Here is a 26,173-nt window from a genome sequence, read left to right on the forward strand (position 1 = left end):
GCCAGCAAGAAGTTTGCTGTATTGTCTGGACATCAGGACTCTGCTGTAAAGTCTCCTAGCCTGCCTGTTGGGAAGAACAGGTTTTTCTCTGTGTTTATTTTTCAAGCTATAAAGTACTTTTGCTTTTACCAGCGTGTCTGGCTGTTTTTTCCAGTTGGTGTTGAGGTCTGGGGGAACCCAGACAGAACAGAAACATTGGCTCTCCACCCAGAATTTTCCCAAGATCCTTTGCTTTTATACTTGCTGGGTGTGGTCAGAAAACCCCCAAGAAGTAAAGATGCAAGCTTATTTCCTTTTATCATACAAGTTCTGTTGTCTTCTCAGTAACCTCCTGTATCTAGCATCTTAGAGTGGCTCATCTACTCTAATCTCTTCTTCCTCCTCTGACTGGGACCACTCCCCCATTTGTATATACGCCTCCTATGGTGGTCCCTCAGTTTCATCCACGTCACTTTCTCTCTTACTCTCACTCTCTGCATCAGCTGGTAACCCCACTGGCCCAGGGTATCCAGAGGGGCCTGGCTCATCCTTCTCAGAATCTGACATTACCAGAGGTGGACAAGGAGCTCTTACAACAGTATGGATTGCAGATTTTTGTCTTAAGATGAACATGTGCCATTGATTAGATTGGAGGTCTTTACAAGAAAATATGTGAAAAACTAGTAACGTTGGAATATAATAATATATGTATAATTGGTGACTATAATGGGGTAGTAGATATAAATAAAGATTACACTACAGGGAAAAGAAAAGGCACCAAAAGAAGCTCACTACCAAATACATTTAAAGATATGGTAGATGAATTAAAATTAATAGATCTATGGAGAACTCTGCACCCAAACAAGAAACAATACACATTTTACTTAGTCATTGATAGGAAGAATATCAATTATTAAGATGAGCATACTCCCCAAATTTCTTTTCTTATTCCAAACTGTTCCTATTAAATTAGATCCTTTTTTTTTACAGATTTGAACAAAGTAACATCTAAATTTATAGGGTGAGGGAAGAAACTGAGAATTAGATTATCCAATTTACAGGACACTAAGAGCAGAGATGGCTTTGGACTACCGGACTGGAAGACATTATAAGGCTGCCTCTTTATCATGGATAAAGGAATTGATCAATTTTAAAAATGAATGTGTATTGCAATTAGAGGGACACGATCTTGAGAAAGGATGGCATGCCTACCTCTGGGATACTGAAGATAAAATGAAAAAATATTTTAACAGACATTTAATTAGGAATTCTTTATTAAGCATCTGGAAAGAAATTAAATGGAAACCTTATCTGAAAATCCCAAACTGGCTGTCAATTATAGAGGCCTTAATATATCCAAACACAATTGATATAACCAAAACAATCAAATATAAAGAAATTTTGGACCCATTCGGTAAATTAAAAAGCAGGGAAAAGTTGGCAATACAAACTATTAACATAGATTGATGGATTTACCTGCAAATCCAAATAAGATATAAAAAAAATTCAGAAGGGATGGTTATTGACAGCCAAACTCAGCAGTTAAACAAATTACTTATAGGCCCAGAGGAAAAAAGAATATCTAACATTTATAAATACTTGATTGAGTATGATAAACTTGAGGATGTAGTAAAGGGACCAACAATTGCCTGGGTGAAAATTTTTGGCCACACTATACACCTGGCAGACTGGGAGCAAATTTGGACTAGAAATATTAAATTGACTAAATCAACAGCTTGCAAATACAAAAAGTTTTATCAGTGGCATTTAGCCTCAAAAAGATTGGTGAAGATATACCCAAATTGTAATCAGGCATGTTGGAAGTGTAAAGAAGAGCAGGGCACCTTCTTTCATCTATGATGGTTATGTCCTGTTGTGGTTCCGTCTGAGGCCCCTCAGGGAACGGCTGATCTTCTGTCGGTTTCCAGCTCAGAGGGAGAGGCTGAGGAACAGGAGGTGCAGACAGACGAGGAGGAGGAATCCCAGGGTGAAGAAGAGGGAGGACAGCCAGAGTCCCACCAGGGGGAGCTCTCCCCAGCAAGCAGCCTGGATTCCTTAGAGGAAAATGCACAAGCCATAATTGATCTGCGACAAAGAAGAGTTACTCAGAGAAGAAATCAATTGGCTAAGTACTTTCAGCATTAAAGAGGCAACAGCTGGGTTTGGGTGTGGTGCTCTTGGGAAAGGCTAAAAGGCAGACCCACCCTTCCTGGCTTGTGGAGTTTTATCTTTGAGAGTCGTGGGACCTGGCTGTGAATTTTGGCGTTTTGGAATCCTGGTTTGAGCCTTTGACTATTGAAACCTTGGGGGGGGGTGCCAACAAGAAGCTTGCTGTATTGTCTGGACATCAGGACTCTGCTGTAACGTACTATAGCCTGTCTGTTGGGAAGAACAGGTTTTCCTCTGTGTTTATTTTTTCCAGCTATAAAATACTTTTGGCTTTTACCAGAGTGTCTGGCTGTTTTTTCCAGTTGGTGTTGAGGTCTGGGGGAACCCAGACAGAACATGTCCCGAAGCGAAAAAATCCTGGAGGAAACTCCAAAAATCGTTACAAGAAATAACAGACACTGTAATTGAATTTACACCAGAATTCTTTTAGTTAGGCATCATCAGAAAACCATATTCTAAAAATATTAAATATTTAATACTACATACAGTAGCTGCCGCAAGAATTGCCTGTGCACAAAGATGGAAAGACCCACAGACACCCGTTGAAAATGAGATAATTAAAAAAAATATGATTGTGTAGAAATGGACCGATTAACAATGTAACTAAATGATCACAAGGACTCGGATTGCTATTCTACTTGGACAAAATGGTACAAATGGGGAAAAAATGCAAAACAACAGTAAGAGATAGACAGAAAATAAAAGAATATCAAAAAGAATTGTGTATACAATGTATAAGTATATTATATATTAATATGAATGTAAATATATGGATGTCAACCCACCCAAAAATGTTAAGATGTAAATATTTAAAAATCAATTAAAATATGGCAAAAAAAAGTTATTTCCACCTAGCCAAAAAGGTTTTCTTCCACTTATTTACAATTATTTGTCTTATCTTTAATACAATATCCTTGAATCTTGGGCTTTAGTTACAGTTGTGAATCTGTAGTTTACACTTGCTATTATAACCGCTATTTTATTTTCAATTCCTTTGTTCTTCCCCCTTTAGGTTATAAGTTGCTTTAAAAGTCACTTTTATCAGCAAAAATTACCAACCTTGTAATATTCCTCCACCTCAGTCTCTCTCCAGCCCAGTGCTTGAATCTTCTGTCTCCAGATGACGAACCTCAAGAAACAAACAATCCTCTTGATGCGTAGCCTCTGCAGCTAAAACATCTGGGATAACTTGTTTCCAAGCCGACTTTCACTGGCGCCAGTCGAGGGCTCTGTGGCAGGATCCTGCGGGTTATGCCGACCCCAAACAGGACCTGTCAGTGACCCTTTTCTTCCCCTCCCCTTCATGGCATCCCTGGGGTTGGTTCTGTAAGAATTGCACCTCTCTGGACACCAGGAATTCGGGGTTCCTGTGGAGCATGGAGAACTCCTGTCCTGCTGCAGCGCCTGTCCATGCCCCTCTCCTCATTAGTAAGTTCTATGATGTGGAGATACCAGACAATAAATCTAATCTGTATATTTTATCTATTTGCATGGAGTTTCATCTGAGAAAAGCACTGAGCTTGGACCAGAACAAAGTATGTTAAGATCCATCTGGATCTTGAGCCTGTCTTCTAGGGTGTTAGCTATTCCCACGATCTTAGTATCATCAAATTAGGTTAGTTCCGTTTCTATTCCCTCATCTAGGTCCTTTATGGAGATAACTGGGCCTAAGACAAAACCTTGATTGCATCAGCAGAATCCCGCCCGGCCGCTCTGTTTAGGTGACCCGCTTCCTTCTAAATCAGGGGGGAGTTGGGGAGCTCTTGCAGGGCAGTGCTGAGGAATTTAACTCGTTTTTCGCTGATAAAGTCGCTTGGATCTGGGCGGACCTTGACTCAAATTGCATAGCAGTATCGGCTGACAACGAGTCAGTCAAGATGACTGGGGCTAAACATCTTTGTCCATCTGTCTGGGAGGAGTTTGGCTTGGTGACACCTGATAAAGTGGACAACGCCATTGGAGCTGTGAGTTCCGCCACCTGTTTACTGGATCCGTGTCCCGCTTGGTTGGTTTCGGCCAGCCGAGAGGTGATATAGAGCTGGATCCAGGAGATTGTCAATGCCTCCTTGGGGAGGGGGTCCTTTCCGGCTCCTTATAAGGAGGCACTTGTGTGCACCCTCCTCAAGAAGCCTTCCCTGGATCCAGCCATGCATAATAACTACCGTCCAGTCTCCAACCTTCCCTTTATGGGGAAGGTTGTTGAGAAGGTGGTGGTGCTCCAACTCCAGCGGTCCTTGGAAGAAGCCAATTATCTACGCCCTCGGCAGTCTGGGTTCAGCCCCGATTACAGCATGGAAACTGCTTTGGTCGTGTTGATGGATTATCTCTGGCGGGCCCGGGACAGGGGCTTGTCCTCTGTCCTGGTGCTTCTCGACCTCTCAGCAGCTTTCGATACCATCGACTATGGTATCCTTCTGCACCGGCTGGAGGGGTTGGGAGTGGGAGGCACTGTTCTCCAGTGGTTCTCCTCCTATCTCTCCAGTCGGTCACAGTCGGTGTTAGTGGGGGGTCAGAGGTCGACCTCTAGGTCTCTCCCTTGTGGGGTACCTCATGGGTCAGTCCTCTTCCCCCTGCTATTTAATATCTACATGAAACCGCTGGGTGAGATCATCCAAGGGCATGGGGTGAGGTATCATCAATATGCGGATGATACCCAGTTATATATCTCTACCCCATGTCCAGTCAATGAAGCAGTGGAAGTGATGTGCCAGTGCCTGGACGCTGTTGGGGTCTGGATGGGTGTCAACAAGCTCAAACTCAACCCAGACAAGACGGAGTGGCTGTGGGTTTTGCCTCCCAAGGACAATTCCATATGTCCATCCATCACCCTAGGGGGGGAATTATTGACCCCTTGAGAGAGGGTTTGCAACTTGGGCATCCTCCTCAATTTTAACATTATCTTTCGGCTGTGGCAAGGAGGGCATTTGCCCAGGTTTGCCTGGTGCACCAGTTGAGGCCCTATTTGGACAGGGAGTCATTGCTCACAGTCGCTCATGCCCTCATCACCTCGAGGTTCGATTACTGCAACACTCTCTACATGGGGCTACCTTCAAAAAGTATTTGGAAACTTCAGATTGTGAAGAATGCGGCAGAGAGAGCCATTGTGGGGCTTCCTAGATTATCCCACATTTCTACAACACTCCGTGGCCTGCACTGGATGCCGATCAGTTTCCAGTCACAATTCAAAGTGTTGGTTATGACCTTTAAAGCCCTACAGGGCAATGGACCAGAGTACCTCCGGAACTGCCTGCTACCGCACGAATCTCAGCAACCAATAAGATCCCACAGAGTTGGCCTTCTCCGAGTCCCGTCGACTAAACAATGTCATTTGGCAGGCTCCAGAGGAAAAGCCTTCGCTATGGCGGCCCAGGCCCTCTGGAATCAACTCCCCCTGGAGATTAGAACTGCCCCCACCCTCCTTATTTTTTGCAAATTACTCAAGACCCACCTATATTGCCAGGCATGGGGGAACTGAGACGCTTCCCCCAGGCTTTTATATTTTATGTTTGGTATGTGTTCTGTCGGGCTCTCTGGTAGAATCCTCCCAAAAATTCACAGGTACAAATTTCAGACACACACACGTTTGAAAATTCAAAACAATGTTCTTTATAATGAAAATTCACTTAAACTAAGCCCTCTTTTGATATAGCAAAGAGCACTCGTCTCCAAACAAACTGGTAATTTATACAAGTCCCTTATCAGTTCTGTGATACTTAGCTTGCAGCTGTGAGGCAATTCACAGTCCTTCTTCTTTCACAAAGTGAAACACACTTTGCTCTGGTTTAGTTTCAAAGCGGGGAAAAATCAGCACACAAAAGGTCAAAGTCAGTAAAGCGGTCACGAAACACAACGATCAGATAATCCTCCACAATGGCCAAACCCACAGGCTGCTATTTATAGCAGCCTCACTAATTACCCCAGCCCCACCCAACCACAGGTGGCCTCATTTTCTTTGATAATAATCTCTCAGTTGTTATTGCCTATGCATCGCTCTCCGCATGCGTGGCTGTATCATTAACTCTTGTTCTGAATCCAAGGAGGTGCTAGATAATTGATCTCCTTCTGAGCTGTCTGCCACACTCTCCTCCTCCCTGTAACTCATGTCTTCTAGGTCAGAGGAGCCTCCATCAGTAGATTCCACCGGGGGCAAAACAGGCCTGCAGCATGTGGATGTCTCACCTACATCCACAGTCCTTGGGGCAGGAGCTGGGCAAGAGCTAACCACAACAGTATGTATGTGTTTTATGGTTTTAATTGTTGGGGTTTTATATATCTTTTCTTTTAATATTAGATTTGTTCACTGTTATATTGTTTATATTATTGTTGTGAGCCGCCTCGAGTCTTTGAAGAGGGGCGGCATACAAATCTAATAAATTGAATTGAATTGAATTGTGGTACCCCCCTGCTTACTTCTCCCCTTGTGGACTTAGACCCATTAAAGACTATTTGTTGAGTAAGGTTTGTTAGCCAGTTGTGAATCCATCTGATGATGAAGCTGTCTATCCAGTGGTGGGCTACTAGCTGAAATGCTAAATTGCACTCGCTGCCGCAGTTCATAAGTGCTTGCGGTGCCAGCATGATTTTGCTTCTGCACCTGTGGAGGTAGCAAAATTGCGCATGGAGCCGCAGGTGAACCTGTGTTAGGCAAGGTTTTTTTGCTTCCGCGCATGCTGAAACACGGGTGCACCTGCTGCTCCATGTGCAATTTTGCTACCTCCACAGGTGCAGAAGCAAAATCGCACTGGCCCCGCAAGCAGTTACAAGCTGCCGCAGCAAGCACAATTTAGTGTTCTAGCTGGTAGCCCACCCCTGTGTTTATCCCACTTTTTTCTAGCTTACAAAGAAATAGATTGTGGTCTACTTTGTCAAATGCTTTGCTGAAGTCTAAGTATATTATGTCCACAGTATTTTGCTAGTCTACTAATTTAGACACTGTGTTGAAGAATGAAATGAGATTGGTTTGGCATGATTTCTTTTTAACAAAACCCTTTTGGCTACTGGTTATTACTTTACTTGTTTCTAGGGTTGGCAGATCTGTTTTTTAATTATCTTTTCCAGTTTTTTCCCTGGTATTGATGTTAGACTGATTGGTCTGTGTTATGAGAGCTCCTTGTCCACCTCTGATAATGTCCGATTCTGAGGAGGATAAGCCAGGACCCTCTGGATACCCTGGGCAAATGGGTTTGCCAATTGATGCAGAGAGTGAGAGTGAGGGGGAAAGTGACTTGAGTGAACCCCAGAAACCACCAGAGGGGGCTGATATAACAATGGGGGAGTGGTCTCAGTCAGAGGAGGAGGAAGACATTGATGCTAAAGATTGAAGATTTCTGAGAAGGCAAGAGGATTTGCATAGTAAAAGGAAATAAGCTTATAACTTTAGCTCTTTGGGGTGTGATGTTACTGCCAGGCAGTATAAAAGCAAAGGATTTGGGATAATTGGGTGTGGAATTTCAATGCTGTTCATGGAAGAGATGTTTGAGTGGGGGAGGTGCCTGATAAAGACTCCAAAAGCATGGCTCCTGCCTTACTAAAAGACATTCTTTGCTGGATGATGTTTGTCTTAAATTCCAGTGAGCTGTTTTATTCTCTTGAATGATAAATTGCCTCTGTTATCACTAAAGAATGCAATTAGGCCGAGTTGGTGCTTTTCCCAGACTTTGTTTATGTTTCACTTATTCCCTTCTTCTTGCCATTCAATTTGCTTTTCACTATGCTGCTTTTGCCAATTAAGAGTGTAATTTTATCATGAAATAGTAATCTTTTGGGTTGGTGGTTCCATTCCGAGAGGCCATGCACAGAATAGTCTGTAGTTTCCTGGGTGTATTTTTCTTTTCCTTTTTTGAAGATGGGAACCACATCAGCTCTTTTCCAGTCCTCTGGTAGCTACCAGTCCTACTAAACCGGTACAAACCAGCTGAGTCCTACCACTGCATACCCAGTTCTTGCAACAATTCTTTATATATTTTAGTCTCTAAGCCTGTGATAGTGACTCTATGGCACGCATGCCACCTGTGGCAGGTGGAGGAATATCGGAGGGCACACAAGGCATGGCTCTGTGTTAGCTCCAGCGCACATGCACATGCTAACCAGCTGACTTTCTGCCTTGGGGAAGGCTGTTTAGTCCTACAGAGGAGTGCAAAACATGGCGAAATGGACAAACTGGAAGTTTGGAAAAATGGACTTCCGGTTTGCCCATTGTTCTGTTTTTTGCTCTCCGGAGGCTTCAGGAAAGCTTCCTAAAGTCCTGGAGTGTGAAAAACAGCCCAATATCCAAACCAGAAGTCCATTGTTCTGAACTTCCGGTTTGCCCGTTTGGACATTTTTTTTCACTGTGCCAGGTTTCAGTGAGATTGGTGCACATGCGCAGAAATGTGGGGTATTGTGTGCAGGGGCAGTGCAGGAGGAGTGCGCATACATGGAAGAAAGGAATTGTTGCTAGCACATGCATACACATCCTTTTGGCACATGAACCAAAAAAGATTTGCCATTACTCTCTAGGCTTTTAATCATCCTTGTTGCTCTTCTCTGCACTTTTTCTTTTTGTAATGTGGTGACTAAATCTGGACGCATTATTCCAAGTGCAGTACAACTAAAGTTTTAAGTTGTACTAATACTTTTGTGATTTTGATTCCATGACTCTGTTTATATAACCAATTTTTTGGTTGCTGTCACATAATGTCACCAGTTGGCTCATAGTTAAGTGATTGTCAACTAGCAATCCAAGGTACCTCACTGTTACTGTTTTTGAGCCAGGTTTTACCTAATCTATACTTGTACCGTGGTGTGTGTGTGTTATTATCTAAATATAAACCTTGCTTTTCTCCACATTACATTTCTTTGGGGGGGGAGAATAGGGCTCATTATTCAACTCTGTCAAGTTCTTTTAGGATCCTGAGCTTGTCCTCTAGAGTGTTGGGTATTCTTGCTAGGATAGTGTCATCTGCAAATTTGATATGTTCCCCTTCTATTCCCTTTTCTAAGATATTGAAGCCTAAAACTTTGTGTTACTGCACTGCTTATATCCCTCCATGTAGATGTAATACCATTAAAGACTACTTGTCGAGTGTGGTTTATCAGCCAGTTACAAATGGTGGTGATGCTATCCCATATTTTCTAGTTTATCAAGAAGTAGGTTGTAATACTTAGTTGAATGTTATACTGAAATCTAAGCATATTATGTCTGCAGCATTTTCCTGGTCTACTACTTTAGTCATATTGTCAAAGAATGAAATAAGATTGGTTTGCATAATCTATTTTAAACAACAGATTCTAGATGTTTGCAGATCTATTTTTTACTATCTTTTCCAGCATTGCGTGCTCAAAACCAGTGAACTAATGTGCGGAAGCTGACCAGTTAGCCAGATGAATATCTGGAAGGCAGATTCCCCCCCCCCCCTATTTTCCTCCTCAAAAACTAAGGTGTGTCTTATACTCTTGAGAATCTTATATTCCAAAAAATATGGTACATCTATTTTTTTAATGACTTGGTTATAGTATACATCTATGGCAATATCTATTTTCTTTTTTATTGACCATATGCATTCTAGGTTTTCAACTTCGGTTTTGGGCATTTCTGTAGCAATACAGTGGTCCTTTATATACAATACAACTCTGCCTACTCTTTTATGGGGTCTGGTTTATAAAACATTACAAGTTTATGTTAGGATCTCCAACTTCATCTGGAGAGCTGCTGTGCACTTCCTTGCAATCGTAATACATCTTTTTTTAAAAAAAAAACTTCTCAAAGGAAAGTATCTGTAGACTCTGATCTTCCTTGATTAATTCTTAGTTTAGGCTCTAAAACTCTAGTTCTCCGCAAGCTGCAGTGGCTACCAGTTGGTCTCCAGATGCAATTCAAAATGTTGGTTATCACCTTTAAAGCCCTGCATGGCTTAGGACCAGTCTACTTATGGGATAGTCTGCTACCTTATATTTCCCAGCAGCCAATAATGGCCCACAGAGTTGGCCTTCTCCAGGTCCTGTCTGCCAAACAATATCAGTTGGCAGGACTGCAGGGAAGGGCCTTCTCTGTGGCAGTTCCGACCCTTTGGAACCAACTGCCTCCAGAGATCTACACCATCCCTATCCTACCGGCCTTCCGGAAAGACCTGGCTTTTCTGGCGAGCCTTGGACCATGAATGACTGAGTGTATGTTATTTTAAGGGATATTATTTGTTTCTACACTCTTACTGTGATATTGTAATTTTTAATATTTGTTTTAAATTTTGTTAGCCGCCCGGAGTCCACTGGAGTTGGGCAGCATATAAATCTTGTTAAATAAATAAATTAAATAAATAAATAAATGTTTCTAATTTTTATACATTATAACTATACATACAGAGTCCGCAAGCAGTTGGGTGGCTTATAAATTTAACAAATAAACAAACAAATAATTATTTATAACTTTGAAGAACATTAAAGAGGGGATAGCTGCAACTAATATTCAACATTACTTTTATGACCTAGATATGAACTTGTGATGTAATTTGTAATGGATAGAAAGTTATATGCATGTGAGAATTATATATGTGCACGCCTTTCCAATTTGCAGGAAATGAAAAAAATGGAAACTCAGCAAAATGCAGAGATCTATCTCTTCTATTTACAGGAATAAATTTACAAGGAAGTAAATTTATATTCTGCATTCCATTGAGCTGTGGCACCTAATTCTGCCCCTCAACCTTATTAATTCCAGTTATTATTCATCCACTAACTCATCCATCCATCACTAAAACAGTACTTTATGATCTTCTTCTAGAACTTCAATTAATAAAAGAACTAGAAGAACAAAAAAGAATAATTCTGAAATATCACTGCTTATTAACAATCAACAGAATACCAAAGTAAGAAATCAATTATTTATTTTATGTATGAACAATTTTGAAGGAAAATAGCAGAGCAAAATAATAAAAACTAAAAAAATCAAGAGGCAAAGTAACATATATGTATTTGCTCAAAAATCTGTTTTCTGAGACTGTTCTTAGTATCATTGTTTGCAGCCAAAAATAGTCAGTGTGTTGGACAACTGAGTAAAGTCCTCACACAAGTTCTGGAATTCGTCATCCTGACATTCATCGGCATTGGGCCATCTCTCGATCCAGGTGTTCTTTGTAATGAGGTAGGAAATACTGGAAAGAGAAACAGGATAGCTAAAAACAGCCCTGCAAGGAAATTAGTTCAACTGTCTCTTGTAACAATGCACAGGACTGGGATTGAATCCAAATATAGTTTTTAAACATTTCATGCTACGAATATGGCATTTCAATTTAGATTTTGTTTTTAGGGTGAGAAAAGAAACTTTTCTTTTTCCTTAAAATCCAAATCCTCAACCGAATTCTGGAAAATTCAAAGGGCTCCTGACGTAAAACATGACTGCTATCATGACACCCTTGGGAATTGCAAGATTTGGCAGTATACAGCACAGATGAGCTGGCTGAATGAATTAATGAATTAATTAATGAATTAATTAATTAATTAATTAATTAATTCAATGATAAATCAGTTTTATCTCATAGATGGCTTCTCCCCAGTCTAAGATTTTTTAACTTTCAGTTGGGACGAATAGCCAAAAATTGGATCTGAATGTTAAAGGTGTATATTCTCAACAAAAAAATTGAAGTATGCAACCCAAGTGGAATGGGAAAAAAACTCAAGATAGAACTTCTCAAAGTCAACCAGGCAAGGAGAATAAGAGATGTATCAGGTTTGTGGCAGTTAAGACAATCCTAAACTCAGGGAGATTTTAAGAAGTGTGAAAACCTTATGCTGCTTTGAAAGGTTAAATCACCCAAGCAGTGTTTTGATTTTCTTCAGGTAAATGAGTATCAACCTTGATGTTTCCAAAAACACCTAAAACAACAGGTTTATGTTCCTAAACACACCGTGATAATCTGCCAGAGATTTTACAGATATATGTTTGAGTGTATAGAGAGGAGCAGCCCTTCCCCTGCTAAACTATCTGTTCTATGAAAACAATGCTGGAAATAATTCAGCCCAAAGTGAAATAAAATGATGGGACTAACTAGGTCTGGACTGCAAAAATTTGGGCAACCACTGGACAGTAACAAAGACATGCAGACAACTTTTATTCTTTGCTGAGTGAAAGTTCTCACATGTATGGATTCTTGCAGGCCTGAACTGGAGGCACTGGGAAATTTGAGGTTGTGATAGAAAAGACTCCTCCAGACCAGCACAGCTCTTCAGCAGCACATAGAGCATATGGACTGTGTGGCTTGAAGCATCTTGGCAATAGATATAGATAATAGATATTCCCAAAGAGATTTTGTTGGGCAGATGGTGCTATCCTAAGGTGACCAGATGTCCCACTTTTGGCGGGACAGTCCCACTTTTTGATAATTTGTCCCGTGTCCCACGGCATTTGAAAAATGTCCCTGCTGGGCACAGGTAGCTGGCATGACAGTCACTTCCGCAGTCATCAGCGGTTCCAGGCCAGGTAGCCTCCCATCAAGCCACCCCCACCAGCCTAGACCCTCTCCTGGATAATCCCCAGGTGGGTGCCTCTAAGTCCAGCTGAGCCGGGCCCCTCCCTGAAGAGGCAGGCAGAGCTGGCAGCTGGTAGGAGAAAGCCAAAGCAGCCGGGTGTTTGACAAGTCTCGGCAGCTTGGGAAGTTCTTTTTCTTCACCTCCCATGTGACTCCTTCTGGCCAGGTCCTTCTCAGCTCCTGAGCCCCTTCTCCTTCCTTCCCTCCTCCTCTTCTTACTCCACCCTCCCCCCCACTCGGCCAGGGCACAATCTTCAAAGGGACTCTCCATTTTAGACCCTTTGCTGATCCCTGCCCTGCTGAAAAAATGGGGGAGGGAGGAAGGAAGAGAAAGAGAGAGAGAAAGAGTGAGAGGGAGGGAATGAGGAAGAGAGAGGGGGGCTGCTGAGCCCCTTCTCCTCCCTCCATTTCTTCCTCCACTGTCACTCAGCCAGGGCACGATCTTCAAAGGGACTATTCAAAGAAAAAAGAGGGAGGGAGAGACAGAGAGATAAATAGAAAGAAAATGAGGGAAGAAGAAAGTGAAAGAGAGTGAGAGAGAAGAGAGGAAGGAAGAGAGAGAGAGAAAGAAAGAAAGGGAGAGAGAGAGAAATAGAGAAATAGAAAGGGACAGAGAAAGAGAGAGAGAGCAAGAGGGAGGGAAGGGGTGATAGAGAAAGATAGTGAAGGAAGAAGAAAGAGACAGAGAAAAAGAGAGAGAGGAAGGAAGAGAAAGAAAGAGTGACGGAGAGAGAGAGAGAGAGAGAGAAAGAAAGAAAGAAAGAGAGGAAGGAATGAAGAGAGAGAAAGAAAGAGGGGGCAGGAAGAGTGTAAGAGAGAGAGAGAAAGAAAGAAAGAGAACTTTTTTCTCTGTGTAGACCAATTTTTTAATCAAGAAACCCCCCTCACCCCCATCAATTTTGTCCCTCTTTACAAATATGAAAATCTGGTCATTTTATGCTATCTATGCATAAAGGAATCTGAAAATCCTAGTTAAGGTTATTCTATAGTCTTCCCTACAATGTCATAGATAACATACACAAGTGACATTCAATAAATCTGAAGAATAATGGCGGCATACAAATCTAATAAATTGAATGGAGTTGAATTGAATTTTGATATTAAATGATCCAGATTATGATTGCTTTCAAAGATGTAACACGGCATTCTATGGTACTGTAAATATATTGTTAGGTGTTCTATGAATTTGATAGCAGAAAAACAAACTAAAATTTTAGAAAATTTAAAAAATAGTGAAATACATACCCATCTTTCATGGGCCACAGGTCACTGCTGAGACCCCAGATCAAATAATAATTGTTCAGCTTCAAATTCAAAGCCTCCTGGCATTTCCTTTGACTTATATACTGGCGGGCCTTTGCTTGTGGATTTTGGTCAGTGCCTGCAGAAATTAGATAGAATCTGAATAAATATTTCATTAGGGATATGGTCTTTCATTGGCAAGTAATGTTAAATAGCCAGAGAAGAGGGAACAGCTCTATTTAGTGGGTGCATTGGTTCTTTTTTCAACTGCTATTGGTCCATATTTATCACCCTGGGGCAAATAAACCATCTTCTCAGCTCTACTTTTTCCTCAGAGAGGCCAATTATATGCAACACAGATACTGGCTCCTTCCTTTTTTTCTGATGTAACTCATCCTTAGCTCCTCATCCTCACAGACAAAATCCTGAATTTTTATTTAAAACAGAAACATTGTTTAGAAAAACTCTGTGATGAGTTTGAATAACAGTTATAATGATGAGGAATAATATGTATCTTCTCTTTAAAACACAGAAAAAGAGTGGAGATATCAATTTAAAGGCATACTCCTCTTACAAGCAAAAGAATTTACCAGACCTGCATCTATTTCTGCATCCTGACTGCAACCAGAAGCATTAAAAGGGAGACTTTGTTTTAAGAAAGCAGACTGAAATCCCATTATTCTTTTTGATAATTCATGAATATGGGAAGTTTGAAGGAATTACTGAAACACATTCAATCATACCTATTTTGAGAGAACTTTTGTCTGACTGCCAATGGGAAATACTTTATGGTTCCATAGAAATGTGAGCTTCTGTGCAATAGAATATGTCCTACTGACACTTGAGGTTTTTAATGCCTGCCCTCTTTTACTTTTTGAGAGAATTACAGAATTCTTACTCAAGGCAAATTCTGGAAACATTGAGAATGTCAACACTCCAATTAGCATCTGAGAAATAAATCATATTCCAGTCCATTTCTCTCATCCAAGGTTCGATTTATTAACAGAGCCATGTTGTTTACACTGTAGCCATACCGATACTAACTTATTTCCAGTACCCCACCCAGGATAAGGTTCCCCCCTCGTCCCCACACCCACAAGTTCATCACATGGACCAGTCTAGTTGCAGGAATTCCACCAACCTCCTTCGTACAACCGTTGGTGCAGAACAAATGATGACCTTGGACTCTAAGAAAGGAATTTGTTGTGGCTAGTAACTTTCCATCTCATGCAACCACTTCTCCCAGTACCCATGATATTATTCTATTATGGAAGGTCAAAGTCTCTAACTCCAAAAGATGGCTTCGGCCTGACAGAAATTCTGACCATAGAGATGAAAATTCAGCAGGTAGTTGAAGTCAATATCTCTGCAACAACTGCAACTCTGCTGCCTTCCCTAGAAAGCTTCAAGCTCTTGGGGTGCCTGGGCTCCTGTCTGATACATTTGGGGGTATGGATGATATCAGCTGGATTCAGCATCTGTTTTTGCTCTTTATTCTTTTTTTCTATTCTGTTAGTAATTTTACTATATTGCATTTATTGTTTTTGTTTGCTTTTATTCTACATTGCCTAGAATCAATTGAGAATGGGGTGGCAATTAAATTGAATAAATCAAATCAAATCAAATCAAACAGACCAATGTGAACTTTCAAATAGAGTTTAAATTAACTTTCAGATTTAAAGAAAATGTTTGTTTTAGGGAAAAATTCTTACCTCCTTTAATAACTTCTATAACTTCCATGACATAGATATCATTACCATCTTTTTCTTCTATTCGAAGCAGCTTGGTTTTGTAGACTTATAAGAACAAAGACAGAAACAATACTCATTAAAACAGCTGATTATTTTTCACCACCAGTGGCATAATCAGTGAGGCACAGGTGCTGCTAATTTTCTATGGAGATTCCCAATCATACAAGTAATGGTTGTCCCAAAGGTGCTTTTCCAAAAAGCAACTAGATTTCCTTTCATACCAAGAATGTCCAGTTGCTTTTTGGAAAAGCACCTCTGGGACAGGTACTGCTAACGTTTCCACCTATGGGCACTTCCAGGCTGGATTTTTGTGGCAGTCTAGAATCCTCCAGGTGAGGCCACTGAGTACTAGCTCCAAGGTGGGATACGTGGAAGCAAATTGTGTATTTTCTCTTAAGGTGCCATGGTTCTATGAGTGCAATACTATTATCAGTCATGTGAGGTAGCCCAGATATGAAGTATGGCCAGATGGACTAAAATTATTTTATTGTAAGGTTGCATTAACAGAAGCTTGGCTTTACTGAGGGCAAATCATGTCAGACTAATCTCACTGATGTCTTTGACTATGTCACAAAGATGTTGGATGAAGGTGTTGCCATGGATATTGCCTATCTGGACTTCAGCAAAGCCTTTGATATGGTTCCACATAAAGAGCTATAGATATGTTAGTGAAGATTGGACTTAATCCCTGGATAGTTCAGTGGATTTACAACTTGTTGAAGCATAGATATCTGAAGGTTGTTGTTAATGGTGAATATTCTGAGCAGAGACTGTTTACAAGCAGTATGCCACAAGGGTCTGTTCTGGGTCCTATTGTTTTTAATATGTTTGTGAGTGACCTAGGGGAAGGTTTGGTAGAGAAGATTTGCCTATTTGCCGATGGTTCTAAAGTGTGCAATAGCATTGATATTCCTGCACTTTAATGTTTCCAAATGTAAAATAATGCACTTGGGGAAAAGGAATCCTCAATCTGAGCATTGTATTGGCAGTTCCGTGTTAGCAAAAACTACAGAAGAGAAGGATTTAGGGGTAGTGATTTCTGACAGTCTCAGAATGGTAGTAAAAGTGTGGTAGTAAAAATTTTGGTAGCCCATCACTGACTAAAATTATTTTATTTTAAGGTTGCAATAATAGAAGCTTGCAAGGACATTACTCCCCTTCCCCTTTAACAGCACAGGAAACTAGAGTGGGTCTTTTGGGGGACATCTGCCACACTTGAGTTCCTTTTGTGTAGGCTGAGCTGCCCCTTGTTTAGCCATCTCCCAAGATTTTATTTATTTTATTTATTCATTTGTCCAATACACAAGTACATAGGAAGAAAATAGACATGTGATAATATAAAAAGGGTGAAAGTGGGCTTAGAGGAGAGGAAATATGACAGGAAGAGAATATATAAGATAGGTGAAAGAAAGGAAAGACAATTGGACAGGGGACGAAAGGCACACCATGTACGCCCTTTACTGGCCTCTTAGGAATCTGGAGAGGTCAATCATGGAGAGTCTGAGGGAGATCCTTCCCAGATACCATTACAGGTTTGTTGGACTGACCTCGGGAGACAAGAGGACGACATGCAGCCTACCTAGGCAATGGTTTGATGAGAGGCAGCTCAGTATGTAAATGTGGAAGAAACATAGGAAGTTTTTCAGAGGAGACCCTCCCTAGTTTTCCAGAGACTAAAAAAAGAGGATGCGAAAAATACTTTCAGTCTTCATGAATCTGTTTAATGTAACTTTATGCTAAAGATCCTGCTGATGTGCCTGGATGCTCTGAATGCTCTCTGGACTACTGCACAGGGCTAAGCTTCCAAGAAGTCCTTTCCCCCTTTTGTGAAAACTTTCACCTCACTCCACTTCACAGCACTGTAGTGTTTAAGCTCTGGGTTTTGAAGTTGGGGCCATGCAGATTACTGAACTTTGGCTTCATGCTGCTTTTTGAAGAATTGAGAGTGAAAACAGTGAGTGTGTACAGCATGGAAATGTTCTCCGAATTGCAGTCTTTTGGCTCTGCTTACTCATTGCTACAAATCTATTTCTAGGAGCCCTGAATTGTTATATGATGCACACCAACAAGCAGCACCATGCTAACTAGAAAAATATCACTGCAGGTTGAAGGTGTGTATTCTGAGGGTTAAAAACAAATCCATCTTGTTATGAATAAATTCAAAATGGCTGCTACAAATCATGAGTTCTTGATGATTAGTAGAGCATGAATAATGAAAGACACCACTACATTATTAATAAGATTCTACAATATAAATACCATAATCCACATTAGGCTTGCAGGCTTCTTTAATTCGTGACTGAAGAGTAATATTTTTCTGCTGGTTGAACAAGGAACAGGTTCCTTCAAGAAAGGAAAAGAAGAAGACAGAATGTTGGACTGACTGTTGAGGGTACATGTTCTCATTTAAAAGACATTGCCAAAGAGAAATATTCCATACTATCTCTTTCCCAAATCTTTCATTTTGGTGCTCAGATACAAACTTTATTTAATTATTCCAACTTACCTTCTGCACATCGGCAAATGTTACCACGACATATTTTATTGAGAAGGCCTGTTCCGTTATCTGGACGGTAGAACTTGGAACACTGTTCATCTAAAGGAAGAATTAAAAGTTGTGTCCATAGGTCACATCAATAAATCTATGATGACTATTTATTTACTTACTTACTTGGATTTTTATGCCACCCTTCTCTGGATGCTTACAACAATAAGAACAAAATGCAATAAAATACGATAAGTAAAATTCAACCTAACACTAAAACTAATTCCTATAATATAAAAAAAAACTATAATTAAAACCCCTATAATATAAAAAACATTCATTCCACAACATTCATGCAGTCACATCTACGACTGAAGCAAGATGTTAAGTTCAACAGCCCTAAGCATGCTGACACAGGTAAGTTTTTAAAGCTTGCAAAAGGCCAGGAGGGTGGAGGTGGTTTAGATCTCTGGAGGGAATAGGTTTCAGAGCTCCGGGGCAGCCACAGAGAAGGCTCTTCCCCTAGGTCCCACCAGGTGACATTGCTTGGCTAACGAGACCTGGAGAAGGCCAACTCTGTGGGACCTGACTGGCCGCTGGGATGTATGAGGGAGAAAACGGTTCCATATGAAGACGGTCCTATAACAAGGAAATTTCAAATTTGGTGCATGTCTGACCTGACATGGCAATGGAAACTTATCAAGAAAGTGGGTTGGCTGATTGAGTTATGTAAAGCATTTGCCTGAGAAGCAGAGAGTGCTACAATGCATCAATAAATGTAAGAGAGGATATCCCATTATCTCATGGGGTTAGGAAGTTGGAACATGAATATCTATAGAATTCTGCTCCTTTTGTCAAAGGGCATTGCCAGTTTTGAGCATGCATGTGATGCCACAATTAACATACAAAAGGGAACTTGTGGTGTGACAGTACAATGTTTACTTTTGTCATTATAATCCTCCTTGATGTATCATATACATGCCACTTTTCAACAGTGTAAAATAGACTATTGGTAGTCCTCAATTTATGACAACAATTGAGCCCTAAATTCTGGTCATAGGTTGTTGCTATTGTAAGTTGAATCGTCACATGACCAGACTCAATTTTGTAATTATTTCAATTATGGTCAGTAAGTGAGTTAATGCAGTTGTTTTCTAATCACATGGCCATTAAGCAAACCATGTGGTTGTAAGTTTGAATCCTGCTTATCAAAACGGAAGGGGTTTTGCCAGAGGACTATCTGTAGTCATGCTTCATATGGAAACCAAGGTCTCCTAGTATTAAAGTCTTCAATTTTAGGCAACTTCTGTGCAGCATTACAGATAATACCCTGACTCTGGCATTAGCAATACCAATAGCAATACAGAATCTTATTATAGTCCTCACTTAGTGATCAAAACTTAGTGATCAAAATTTAGTGATCAAATCAGAAAATTGTGTGACTAAAATTGATAATCCATTGATTTGTGCAGCCAACAAAACTGAATTAGAACGGACCATGGATGTTTGTCAGTTTTGGTTTTTCAACTTTCCAAAAACTATTAGTTGGATTAGAGATTTTTTTAAATAGTTATTTTATATTTTAAACATTTAATATTTTATAAATGTGTATGCATTTGGGGATTTTTTTTTCAAAACAAATGTCTTCTTGGAATATTGCCTATTATGTGTGTGTGCCTGTGTGTGTGTGAGACATATTTTTGCTGATAATGAAAAGGAAGGGAGACTACTATAGATCGACTATAGATATGTTTAATTTTCTCTAAAATAGCATTACTTTTGTCGTTAAAGAGCTGCACTGAAAATGCTATTCAGAAATAAAAACGATAATGAATTTTCAAAATATTAATCAGAATGGCAAAAATCTTCCTTAGCCAGGATAAGCTCAGTTTTCTAAATCTCGACACCACTTTTTTTCTCTAAGATGAGCATCATGTTGCCCACCAGACCAGAGAAAAACAGGATCTTGGTGTCACTGGATTCAGAATGGAATAACTTGCAACAGCCATTTTGCCACGGCCAACTAACTGCTGCCAACATGCCACATGACAATTCACTGTGGGACAATTCACAATTTCAATTTAATTATTTCAAATAATTTTTGCATCCTTTCTCAAATGATTCTATTCCACCATTTCTTTAATATTAGTGTAACTCTTCCTCTGCAATAAGTTGTGCCATGGCAAGTTGGTGGTGGCAGGTTGGTAGCACTGAGGTGGCCATGGCGAATTGACTGCAATGAGTTGTCCTAGACTCCACTAGCTTTGTTTTCTGCTCTTCAGGAGGCAGGCAAAGGAAACTCATGCCAGAAGGCTGCCAAAATATTACACAGAGCTCTGTGTCAATACCTTTCTCAAGTGACTAATTCTTTACTTCAGCCTTTATAAAATAGATATAAAGAGACCTTTGCAAAGTCAAGAATATTTTATAAAGTATCAATTATTGTTGGATAGTTTTGCCTAATTTTGCCAAGCTCCAGTGTGTTGAGTTCCTTGGAAAGAGCCAATTTGGTCTAATGGTTAAGGCACCAGGCTAGAAGAAGGGAACTGTGAGTTCAGCCAGGAAAGCCAGCTAAATGACCTTGTTTTCTCTCAACCTGATTCACTTCATAGGGGGAAATTGTTGTGGAGGAAATGGGAGAATGAAGGAGTGTTCAATACGTCTGCCATTACCTAGATTGTAGTAGCTGTACACCTTGACTGTTCCTGGCTGAATGAAGCCAACTTCAAAATGCTTGTGAATCTTAAAATGCAGGCATTCATCCTCCGAATGGGAGAGCTAGGATGGAGAGAAAAGATAATCTTGTCAGTGCTAGTTTGCCCATGGAAGTAGTAAGGATTTTTAAAAATAAAATCTCCATCTTTATAACCAGAGATGCAATGGTGCAGCTGCATAAGGATGCTGGATCTGCCCACCAGAAATGGCTGACATTCAAATCAATTGAAGGGCTGGTAGTATTGTGGGACAGGGTGAGTTACCGTCACTATGCCATACAAATTAAATAACATAATTATGAAATAAATAAAATAAAATCTGTATAACTTCAATGAAACTACTTATTCCAAGTTGGGTGCTCAAGTTTGACCCACTGATTGAAGGACTAAGTTCTATAAGTCTGTCCAAGTTGTGCAGAGCAAAGATTAACAATGGGAAAGGTTCATATATGGAGAGGAGCAGCAGGTTGAAATGATGCCACAGAAAATACTGGTCAAAAGTTAGAGTACTAAAACAATTCTGTCATATCTTCTTTTTGTTAATTAATTAATCTATTTATATTTCATGTTTCTTTTTAATATCCAAAGTTCCCCATTTTGAATCAGCAGGAAATCACACTGGCACAAAATTGGCCAATCCCCATCCTACCCCTGTTGCCCCCCTATTAAATCCCTGGACTCCCACACCCTCCAATGGAATAAGTGCTAAAGGCTAATTTCACATGAGTTGAAGATCCCCCTGAGCAGTGATTGCATGAAGGGGAAAATACTGTTTTGGCATGGGTTCAAGGAAAGATCCCTTCAGTCTGTCTTAACCAGAAACTGTGAACCACATGCAGGAACTATATAGAGCAGAGGTTCCTTGAGCCATTCGGAACTGGGATGCAAAAATGAGAGGCGAGTGTGCACGCCTCCCCATTTGTGCAAGCAGTGGGTGAGCAGGCTCAAGGAACTCTGCTCTATATAGTTCCTCCGTTTGCATGTGCAATATGCATGCGTGCATGCTACTTGCGCAAAAGGAGCTCTGTGTGTGCACATCCCTGCCACTCGCATAGAATCATCCCCACTTGCACCACTTGTACTGAAATTAGAGAAAGGCACAGAGTCTCTGAATATCAATGAAAGATATTTTTATCATGATGATTGCTAGACTTATGGTACATAGAGATCATGATAATAAACCCACAACTCTGATAGTCAGCTCTAGCATGCTACCGTGTTTCCCCGATAGTAAGGCAGTGTCTTACTATCTTTTTACCCCCAAAAGCCCCACTGTGTCTTACTTTGGGGGTATGTCTTATATTGTCCTGGGCACCGGGGCCGGCTCGTCTTCGGGCTTTGGCCCGGGCGAGGCCTCTTCTCCTCCGGGCGGGCGGCGTTAGGCGTCCACCCACCCCCGTACCGCTTTACGGGCCGGACGATTGGGGGGGCGGGGCAGACGCGAGGCAAAGGAAGTGAAGGGAACTACGGGCGCCGGGAAGGCGCGGAGCCAGGTGCGAGCGTCGCCTTTGCCCGGGAAGCCCCGCTAAGCCTTCTGCGCCTGACTGGGCGAGGCAAGAGGGAAGAAGGAGAAGCGCCGTCCTTCGCCTTGCCGCGGCGCCACCGCCTCTTCCCCGCTTGGCAAAGTCAAGGACGGCGCTGGTCCCCGCTAAGCCTTCTGCGCCTGACTCGGCGAGAGGGAAGAAGGAGAAGGCCAAGTGGATGCGGAGCGCCCGGGAGGCATTTATCCGCCCGGGAGGCATTTATCCGTCCTTCGCTTTGACGGCGCTGGTCCGCCCGCTCGGCTCGCTTCGGACCAGCGCCGTCAAAGCGAAGGACGGATAAATGCCTCCCGGGCGGATAAATGCCTCCCGGGCGCTCCGCATCCACTTGCGCTTCTCCTTCTTCCCTCTCGCCTCGCCCAGTCAGGCGCAGAAGGCTTAGCGGGGACCAGCGCCGTCCTTCGCTTTGCCAAGCCGGGGAAGAGGCGGGTGGCGGCGAGGCGAACGACGGCGCTGGTACGAAGCGAGCCGAGCGGAGGGGAGCGCCGTCCTTCGCCTCGCCGCCACCGCCTCTTCCCCGGCTTAGCAAAGCGAAGGACGGCACTGGTCCCCGCTAAGCCTTCTGCGCCTGACTCGGCGAGGCGAGAGGGAAGAAGGAGAAGCGCAAGTGGATGCGGAGCGCCCGGGAGGCATTTATCCGCCCGGGAGGCATTTATCCGTCCTTCGCTTTGACGGCGCTGGTCCGCCCGCTCGGCTCGCTTCGGACCAGCGCCGTCAAAGCGAAGGACGGATAAATGCCTCCCGGGCGGATAAATGCCTCCCGGGCACTCCGCATCCACTTGCGCTTCTCCTTCTTCCCTCTCGCCTCGCCCAGTCAGGCGCAGAAGGCTTAGCGGGGACCAGCGCCGTCCTTCGCTTTGCCAAGCCGGGGAAGAGGCGGCGGCGGCGAGGCGAAGGACAGCGCTGGTACGAAGCGAGCCGAGCGGAGGGGAGCACCGTCCTTCGCCTCGCCGCCACCCGCCTCTTCCCCGGCTTGGCAAAGCGAAGGACGGCGCTGGTCCCCGCTAAGCCTTCTGCGCCTGACTCGGCGAGGCGAGAGGGAAGAAGGAGAAGCGCAAGTGGATGCGGAGCGCCCGGGAGGCATTTATCCGCCCGGGAGGCATTTATCCGTCCTTCGCTTTGACGGCGCTGGTCCGAAGCGAGCCGAGCGGGCGGACCAGCGCCGTCAAAGCGAAGGACGGATAAATGCCTCCCGGGCGGATAAATGCCTCCCGGGCGCTCCGCATCCACTTGCGCTTCTCCTTCTTCCCTCTCGCCTCGCCCAGTCAGGCGCAGAAGGCTTAGCGGGGACCAGCGCCGTCCTTAGCTTTGCCAAGCCTGGGAAGAGGCGGTGGCGCTGCGGCAAGGTGAAGGACGGCGCTGGTCATCGGGCTCCTCCCCCCGGCAATACCCCCGTGTTTCCCCGAAAGTAAGACATATGTCTTACTTTCGGGGTATGGCTTATATTAGCCAACCCCCCTGAAACCCCCCATATGTCTTACAATCGGGGGGGTCTTACTATCGGGGAAACACGGTAGTTCTCCTTGGCTGTTCTCTGGTTACTTCAGGTTTGCAGGCCTCAAGATCAGAACTCAAAGCTTTGGATGCTTGCTTGGATACCATCATTATTTGGGTACCATCATCCTATTGCAGCATTAATCAGGGATGTAGCTCTCTCGTTATCAATTATGCCTTCCTATTTCAACCTGACTGCCCTTCATGCCTTTAACTGGTGAGGCAAGCTATTCATTAACCATATTTATCTCTTTCGAGAAAGTGTTGGAGCTGTGTTCACAAATAGCTGAAACAACATATTTATTTATTTTATTTATTTATTCAATTTTTATGCCGCCCTTCTCCTTACACTCAGGGCGACTTACAACATGTTAGCAATAGCACTTTTTTTAACAGAGCTAGGCTATTGCCCCCACAATCCGGGTCCACATTTTACCCACCTTGGAAGGATGGAAGGCTGAGTCAACCTTGAGCCGGTGATGAGATTTGAACCGCTGACCTTCAGATCTACAAGTCAGCTTCAGTGGCCTGCAGTACAGCACCTTACCTGCTGCGCCACCTCGGCTCATATATCAGGGTGGGCTTGAGATTTTAAAATGGATGGGGTGTATTGGCTCATCCCATGCTTCCTTTTACCCAAGATACCTATCTGCCATTTGTAAGTCAGGCCATCTTATAGATAGCAAGATATGCTGCTCTAAGTATCCACTGAACCTGTTAGAGAGTGGCTGAGGTTGTTTCCCAAAGACAGATGGCACTTGGTGGAAGGGAAAACAAAAGTTAAGGAATCTACCAAGGACATTGCCATTCATCACCCTCATTCAACACCTATTGTTATGGCAGAAAATAGATTGGTAGCAGAATTTGAAGTAGCATAGTTTGCTGGCTCAAGGGCTGGTAGCAGGCACATCACTGCAATCATGGAAAACAGACAGGAAGTAGTACTACATTTATGCGTATGGATAAATATGGCAAAATGCGATCTTTAAATATAATGCAAGAGATCATTATATCTCTTTCTTACTAGATATATAATCTGTTACAATCAATGATGAATTATGTAGATTTATTTTACTGAATATGCACACTATCCTGTTCAGTATAACACACTCCAATGTTTGCCTAGCAAACCAAATAACCAAACATGGAACTACTCAAATATATTGATTCCAGAAGTATTTACCTTGTCTAAGTAAATGACAACAGTTCCTTTCTGAGCCATATTATTGTCAACTTCAAACTTGGAAATATATCTGTCGACTCCTTTAGAAAGCTAAATAATGAAAGGAAAGAAAGGATGATATTTACTTCAGGATGATTCAAATACATGGAACTGCAGATAACTGAAGCCATTTGTACTGACACTGTGTTACATTTATAGCAAAATCTGAAAGTATTTTCAAGGTTCCAGGATGTAGCTATGAGAAACTTTAAGATAGTCAAAAGCTGTTTTAATATTAGTAATTTGCCAAAGAAATTCCACACAGCCTTGTACAAATCAAATTATTCTGACAATCAAATTCTGGTCAATATAGAAATCACTGCCTACAGTCAACACCAAGAAAGTTGAACTAGTTAAAAGTTAAAATTATCTCAAGTAGACTCACAAAGTTTTGCAGAATCAAGTCTGCAGCCATTGCCCATTGTTCTTCCAGGTTCCAGTGCGCCAGCTGGTCTTTGCATGTGTGGGAGCGCCAGAAACTGAAAGTGAGCTCCATGGTGCACAAGTGCATGCCAGAAAGCTGAACTTCTCATTTCCAGCACACACATTAGTAGTGGGTTCTAAATCCCATTGCTCCTGGTTTGTAAGCATGTGCGCAGAAGTCGGAGCCTCCCACCACTGCTACTGGCTCATCAAACCGGTCCAAACCAGGAGCAACCCACCACTGGCAGACATGCATGCCAGCCAGCTGGTCTTCGTGCATTCATGCATGCCAGAAACCAGGAAACTGGTCTTCTGGTTTCTAGCATTCCCACGTATGTGCACGCTCCCATTTTGGCACTCAGTGCCAAAAAGGTTCGCCAACATGATATAGGCAAATGACTAATTATAACTCATTCTCTAATTCAGCATCTTCACTGAACAACAGAAACAGCCATGTCAAGCTCCACAGAAAGCTTGCCTACCCTTGTAAGGTCTTCAGCATCAGGGAGAAAACCAGTCAGCATAGAAACATCAATTATTGTCATTGCAGAATCAACTTCTCCCAGATACCTAAAATCAAGAATGGAGAAAAAAATGACCAAAGATGGATTTCCTAGTTCAGACAGTCTTCTTCGTTGCTGTAAGAGCGGT

General features: G+C 42.3%; 1 protein-coding gene across 3 annotated transcripts in view; it reads right to left on the minus strand.

The window, feature by feature from the left end:
- Positions 1-10,992: 10,992 nt before the first annotated feature.
- LOC139161888 (A.superbus venom factor 1-like) overlaps positions 10,993-26,173 on the minus strand; it is a 150,699-nt gene continuing 135,518 nt past the window's right edge. For all 3 annotated transcript variants that reach the window (XM_070741584.1, XM_070741585.1, XM_070741586.1), the window contains 8 exons: positions 26,005-26,092; positions 25,061-25,150; positions 20,801-20,906; positions 18,150-18,239; positions 17,903-17,986; positions 15,605-15,688; positions 13,896-14,031; positions 10,993-11,276 (listed from right to left, as the gene is read on the minus strand). In XM_070741584.1, coding sequence (XP_070597685.1) covers positions 11,135-11,276; positions 13,896-14,031; positions 15,605-15,688; positions 17,903-17,986; positions 18,150-18,239; positions 20,801-20,906; positions 25,061-25,150; positions 26,005-26,092 — 820 coding nt within the window. In that variant the 3' untranslated portion in view covers positions 10,993-11,134. The remainder of the gene's footprint in view (positions 11,277-13,895; positions 14,032-15,604; positions 15,689-17,902; positions 17,987-18,149; positions 18,240-20,800; positions 20,907-25,060; positions 25,151-26,004; positions 26,093-26,173) is intronic.

Source organism: Erythrolamprus reginae, chromosome 2, assembly GCF_031021105.1.
Source record: "Erythrolamprus reginae isolate rEryReg1 chromosome 2, rEryReg1.hap1, whole genome shotgun sequence".
NCBI classification, from domain to species: domain Eukaryota; kingdom Metazoa; phylum Chordata; class Lepidosauria; order Squamata; family Dipsadidae; genus Erythrolamprus; species Erythrolamprus reginae.